This window comes from Prunus avium, chromosome 2 (genome assembly GCF_965620075.1).
Source record: "Prunus avium chromosome 2, drPruAviu1.hap1.1, whole genome shotgun sequence".
NCBI lineage: Eukaryota > Viridiplantae > Streptophyta > Magnoliopsida > Rosales > Rosaceae > Prunus > Prunus avium.
In genome coordinates this window covers 42,276,057-42,282,613 of record NC_142285.1, presented here as the reverse complement: position 1 = coordinate 42,282,613, position 6,557 = coordinate 42,276,057, and the positions used below count along the sequence as shown (strand labels likewise).

The following is a 6,557-nucleotide window of genomic DNA, read 5'->3' as shown; positions in this document are numbered from 1 at the left end:
TCAAAATTGATTGGTCTATATTTTCATTATGTGAAATGTTTCTTTCAAATCTCTTTTAATTACGTAATTATGAATCAAAACGATGGATGATGACCCCGGAAAAAGTTCAAATTGGGTCATAAGAATGGAGACCTCAATATTTATAATTTATTAGCATGGTTGACAATCTTTTTGTGAAACTTACATTTACACGCATAATAATCTAAAAGCTATTAGAAAAAAAAAAAAGAGAGAAGAAAATATATGGCATACATTATAAATACACAATAATCCATTTAAATTTGGGTGGAGTATGTGGGGTGTTGGGGATAATTTTGTTTTCTCTCTTATCCAGTTTAGGTAGGTGAACATGTTACATGTTTGATGGCTCAATCCGAACAAAAACCAACGACGTGCTATGTGCTTCAAACTTCCACGTACACTAGGGATAATGTTGACTGGCTCAACCAAGCAAGCAAGCAAAAATAAATATAAATATAAAAAGGGAACACATAGAGAGAAGGCTATCAACAACCTATAACTTGGGTAGGGATCAGGGGCGGATCTAGGATTTGATAACTGATTGGGCGAAACTTATACATTAAACTCAACGATACGAGTGAACGAAACTGATCATAGTTTTCTAAAACCCAAGCCCAAATTCTAAATTGTGGCTCCCTCTATACATACACTAAACACTAAATATGTAATTTTTTTAAAAGCAAAGAAAAACCACTTTTGGGCTTAAAAAATATCATACATTCATTTGAACCCCAATAAACCATTCTGGCAACAAAAAGAAAAAAACATTCCTTTTGGGCTTAAAAGAACATATCAGATAATTTCTCCATCATTGAGGAACCTAATTCACAATTCAAAGCTCTTATTTCACAAGCCCCAATTGAATTCAGAAATCCTAATTTGACAAAGCCATAAATTCAATTTATCAAAACAAACCCAAATTCTACAAGAGAAACGCATCAAAGAAAAAAGAGAGAATCAGGAAGAAGATGATTGGGAAAAATAAAGGAACGAGAGAAAAGTGACGGGGAGAAAGAGAAAAAAGAGAAAATGTTCATTGTTTAAAGGAAAGTCACTCTACAAGAAAAACATGATGGGAAAAGTTTCAGTGGGACAAGTGAAGCGTACTATATAGTACAATCTCTTCTTCAATTATATGATGGGAAAACTAGAAGCTATTACCGTAAGGGCTCGTTTGGGACTGCTTCTCTAGGAAACACTTTTACTTATAAGCGCTTATACCAAAAGCGCTTTTATTATAAAGATGTTAAAATTTTCATAAGAAATCGAAGTGCTTCTTGGAAAAGCACTTGGGAGTGCTTCTTGGAAAAGCACTTGGGAGTGCTTCCTGAAGAAGCACATGGCAGGTGCTTCACCAGAAAACGCTTCTATGGCCCAAAATCGCTTCAAAACTTTTATGCCAAACGCTGTCAGAAGCGCTTTTGGTTGTCAGAAAGCACTTTTAACTGTTCCAGAAGCACTCCCAAACGGGCCCTAAATTTAGTTTTGTTTGAACACACTAAAAGTCCAATTATACCCTTACAATAAAATTAACAAAACAAAAAAATGAAACCAAACCTAGCACCTCCTGCCACCGGCATTATCGCACCGCCACTCCACCGATCAGCTAACTTTGATGTGCTTCTAGAAGAGCTTTGCCATCGATCGGGCTTTCCCTCTATCTTTAGCCTTTAATAAGATTATATCGACACAATAAAGCCGTCACACAATAATTTTTTCGTTTCAGAATCTTTTTGTACCAGGAAAATGTGTCATATATAATCAACAAAATTATACAACCATAGAAGGATAAATTGGCCATTGACCAAAAAAAAAAAGAAACTTTGGCTATGTTTCCAGACATGAGGAAGAAGACGAAGAAGGCAGGAAATGGCAAAGAGAAAGCAGCGAAATCTGAGGAAAAGAGAGCTCGCATAGAGACTAGAAGCTCTCACCTGAGGATGACATCGATGCCATTTTGGTAATTTCATACTCGAAATATATATATATATATGTCATTTTGTGCTTGTTAATTAGAGTTTTGGATCATTTGAGAACATGTGAAATAGTTTGTGGGAGTTTTAAATAGTGTTGGAAAAATCTTCCTAGGCGCGCGGCGGAATATTCTTTGCAATCGTTGTCTGTGATTCATGTATGTCATTTTGTGCTTGTTAATTAGAGTTATGGATCATTTGAGAATAGCTGAAATAGTTTGTGTGAGTTTTAAACAGTTTGGAAAAATGGGGCTAGGCAGCGCCCTATTTTTCGCAATTGTTGTATGTGATTCCCATATGTATGTCATTTTGTGCTTGTTAATTAGAGTTATGGATCATTTGAGAACAACTGAAATAGTTTGTGGGAATTTTAAACAGTGTTGGAATCATTGTCTGTGATTCCTACCAAAGATTCCTTTTTTGTTTTTGTTTTGAAGATTTTGCTCTCTATTTTCTATCTGATAGTTTATTTGCACCAAAGGTATGATTGTTGTGGAAATTCAGAATTCCCATCTATTTTCTACCTAATAAATTGTATGTATTTTGCAGAGAGATGAGAACGGGAACTCAAGATCTTAGGCGCTTATCACTGAAACAAGACATGTTCGGCGAGGGTTCTCCGATGTGCCATTTTCTTCACTGTCCTAATAGCTAATACTGATAGATACAACTTACAAGAGTTGAATTCTCTCATATAGGAAAGGAAAGCCTTGGATGTTCCACTCAACGACCAGATGCGAATGTCACCTAACCTAAGGAGAGAAGTAATATTAACTAGATTCGTGAGATGAGATGCTAACTAACTTAATACTTATGCATCCTTCCGAACCAAAAGAATAGTATCATTTGACACTAAAGCATAAGCAACCTAATCATGAATTTTGAATATCAATGTTATTGGATCATTTTGATTTGTGTCCTCAATTCATGTAATGAATGTGCCTATATGTTACTGTTGAGTGTTATAATGTTGATTAATTCTCAAATCATTCAATTATCCAACAAAGTTTTCGAGCCGGCAATTGAGCACGCAATTGAGCTGGAAAAGGAAGACTTCTTTTCTGTTTTTCCCAGAAAGACCTCCGTTGGAATCAAGGCAAGCCAGGCAATTGAGCATGCAAAAAGACCTCCATTTATGTTTCTTTGAATTAATTGGATTCAACCAATACTTGTATGGGCAGTTGAGCAACTTGAAAAAAAGTATCTGCCACTGCCACTAGTAGCGAGCAATAAACCTTTGAATGTCAAGGCATGCAAAAACAGGCACTGGGGCGGTGCCAAAAATTTAACTGTTGAATAAGACTTCGTCAAGATGTACAGAATAGAAGCTAAACCATACCATTAATATCATGTCAACTTTACTTGTTGCCTTTGTAAATTCCTCAAAAAAACAATGATATTGATTTTTCTACTAATTAGATACGATTAGCTAGCTAATCCCTAGTTAGTGAGCACAGATGGAAATGGTGCGTTCGTATTATCAAACTTCATGAAGGACGTTGTATCTTTACATGAGTGGGTGAAAAAATTAATGTTGTTGAACTATAAATTTATGATCTCTTTAATTAGGTCTTTTTGTGTGCACAAAGAACGTTAGGCCACTAGGCCTTAGGGTTTAGGGTTATTTAAAGGAGAGTAGCTGGTGTGGTTTTGGATAATTAATTCGAACAAACCCCAGATCACAGATATATTGCAAAAATAAATTTTATAGTCTTTGGGGAAGGTGGTTAAATTGGAAACACACACAATGGGTTTGGGATCCTGCATGATCACATTCTTTGGAGCTTTTCTTTCTGGGTTTCTCTTCTTTCTTCCCATTTCTTATTCAGATAAAGGTAAACAGGATCATATTTGTGTTGTGCAGATCAAATGTTTAATTAGAGACTGTTAATTAATTATCATCAGTTTGATTCATTTATGCAGCTCCAGACTACACATTTGTCAAAGAAGCAACATCAGCTCCGGCAGTGGTTTACTATGACTACATAATCATTGGTGGTGGCACCGCCGGTTGTCCGTTGGCCGCAACTCTGTCTCATGGTGCAACCATTTTAGTCCTTGAACGAGGCGGCTCGCCTTATGGCAATCCAAACATAACCAACATTGCCAACTTTGGCCCCACTCTTTTGGACACCTCTCCCACGTCCCCAGCCCAGCAGTTCACCTCCGAGGACGGAGTTTACAACATCCGGGCACGCGTGCTAGGCGGTGGCTCAGCAGTGAACGCCGGGTTCTACACCCGTGCCAGCACACATTACGTCAAGGAGGTGGGTTGGAACCATAATTTGGTCAACCAGTCTTATGAATGGGTTGAGAAAGTAATGGTCTTCAAACCAGAGATTCTGCAGTGGGAGAATGCCTTGAGAGATGGTTTGCTTGAAGTGGGAGTGTTGCCCAACAATGAGTTTACCTATGATCATTTGTACGGGACTAAAGTTGGAGGGACTATTTTTGATGCAGAGGGTCATAGACACACTGCTGCAGATTTGCTTCAGTATGCAGACCCAAGAAAGATCACTGTCTATTTGCATGCAACTGTGCAGAAAATTTTGTTTAGATATATTCCTGGTAAGCAAATTTTTACTCTAGAAAAATCACATTTTTAATTGAGAAGAAAGTAGAAATATGTTTAGTAGCTAGCTACCTTTGGTTTTGAATTTTTGTTGGGTTTAATATTTATGAGCTTAATTATGGTGTCACTTGTTATATATGTGCATCTATTTTTGATGCAGGAAGAGCAAGGCCACAAGCTTATGGTGTGATATATAAAGATGCATATGGGGTTTGGCACCAAGCATACCTAAAGAGGAACTCCAGTAAGAATGAGATAATCTTATCAGCTGGTGCTATTGGGAGCCCACAGCTGTTGATGCTGAGTGGTGTGGGGCCTGCTTACCATCTCCGGGCCCACGGTATCAAGGTGGTGGTGGACCACCCCATGGTGGGCCAGGGGATGGCTGATAATCCAATGAATGTTCTGCTCATTCCCTCACCAATCCCAGTTGAGGTCTCCCTGGTTCAAGTTGTGGGCATCACAAGATTCAATAGCTACATTGAAGGAGCTAGCGGACTGAGCCTTTCTATTTCTTTGGCTCATAGGCTTTCCAATAACTTCAAGCGCTTCTTGAATCAGGTTCCTATTTCTTACTTCTCTCATTCTCTGCCACCATATGCATTTTTGGCACATCACACATGTATTAGTTGTTACTATGTGATCAGGTCACATATGAATTTCATGATCCTAGACCTAATTAACCATGTGGGTTATTTGATGTGCACAGATATGCAAAAAGGGAACTAATTAATCAACGAGGGTTTGATTTTTACATTTGCAGACTGAGCACCCGCCTTTCAGAGTTTTACCAGAAGCCATAGCCAGAGCTGCTGAGATGGTACATGGAATTGCGAACAGAACAATCAGAGCCGGAGTCATACTTGAAAAAATCATGGGTCCACTCTCCACAGGTCATCTTGCTTTGAGGAACACAAACCCTGATGACAATCCCTTTGTCACATTTAACTACTTCAAAGAACCAGAGGACCTAAGGAAGTGCATTGAGGGCATGAGGACCATTATAGATGTTGTGAACTCAAAAGCCTACTCAAAGTTCCGTTATAAAAACATGCCCGTGGAAGCTCTCATTGACCTGATGTTGACTTTGCCGGTGAACAGGAGGCGAAAGCACGCGAATGCCACATTTTTGCTGGAACAATTTTGCATAGACACTGTGATGACCATATGGCACTATCATGGAGGGTGTCAAGTTGGGAGGGTTGTTGATAAAGGATATAGAGTTCTTGGTATTGATTCTCTGAGGGTTATTGATGGTTCAACCTTTTATCACACCCCGGGTGCTAATCCTCAAGCTACTGTCATGATGCTTGGAAGGCAAGTATACTTGGAAAACATATCATTTATACATAATCTTCACGAAAATCTTATACTAATTGCTGATTAAACCTGCATTTTGGTTTCGTTTGTTGTGCATGTGGTGCAGGTACATGGGGCAAAGGATTCTGCATGACAGATTAGTCCATGGATCAAAAAAGAAAAATTGATCTGGTCACTTATGTTTCCCAAACATAAAGTCGATTAGTGATTACTGGAACATATGTCTCTGAGACATTTGATTAATATTGTAGAGATTGGAACATAAAATTTGAAAATCTATATAGTTGATGTCATGTTTATTTACCTATCATCACATTTGGTGTTGAATTGATCAGATCTGGCATGGTTCAAGCAAAACTGTCTGTACTCTGCTTGACTAGATTAGCCTTCCTGTGAATAAATTATGCCTTACTATTAAAGCTAAATTAGCTCTAAAAATAATTAGTTAGTTTTTGTTTATTTTGTTAAGAGCGTAATTAGGAAGGAAACTAGTAAGGAGGTGAGGATGACACAATACAAATGCAAGCACTTTTAGAACTTTTGATCACATGGGCTGCTCTAACTTCATGAAGTCCTTCAGGCAGGCCTTATTTTTCTTTAGTTGTGATGATTTTTTTGAACATCGTTCGCAAAAGAAAGATTTGAAAAATGATTACCAAATTAACGAATGA

General features: G+C 37.9%; 1 protein-coding gene across 1 annotated transcript; it reads left to right on the top strand.

Annotated features, from left to right (window-relative positions):
• The first annotated feature begins 3,668 nt into the window (after positions 1–3,668).
• LOC110767704 (protein HOTHEAD-like) lies at positions 3,669–6,243 on the top strand. Its single transcript, XM_021971327.2, has 5 exons — positions 3,669–3,829; positions 3,918–4,562; positions 4,727–5,127; positions 5,330–5,883; positions 5,993–6,243. Exons 1-5 carry the CDS (start codon positions 3,742–3,744, stop codon positions 6,051–6,053), a joined length of 1,749 nt encoding a protein of 582 aa, XP_021827019.2. The 5' UTR covers positions 3,669–3,741; the 3' UTR covers positions 6,054–6,243.
• Positions 6,244–6,557: the final 314 nt, after the last annotated feature.

Coding starts and splice junctions, on each gene's coding strand:
- LOC110767704 (XM_021971327.2), top strand. CDS start 3,742: ATGGGTTTGGGATCCTGCATGATCACATTCTTTGGAGCTTTTCTTTCT. Junction 3,830..3,917: donor CATTTCTTATTCAGATAAAG/GTAAACAGGATC, acceptor TCATTTATGCAG/CTCCAGACTACACATTTGTC. Junction 4,563..4,726: donor TTTGTTTAGATATATTCCTG/GTAAGCAAATTT, acceptor TTTTTGATGCAG/GAAGAGCAAGGCCACAAGCT.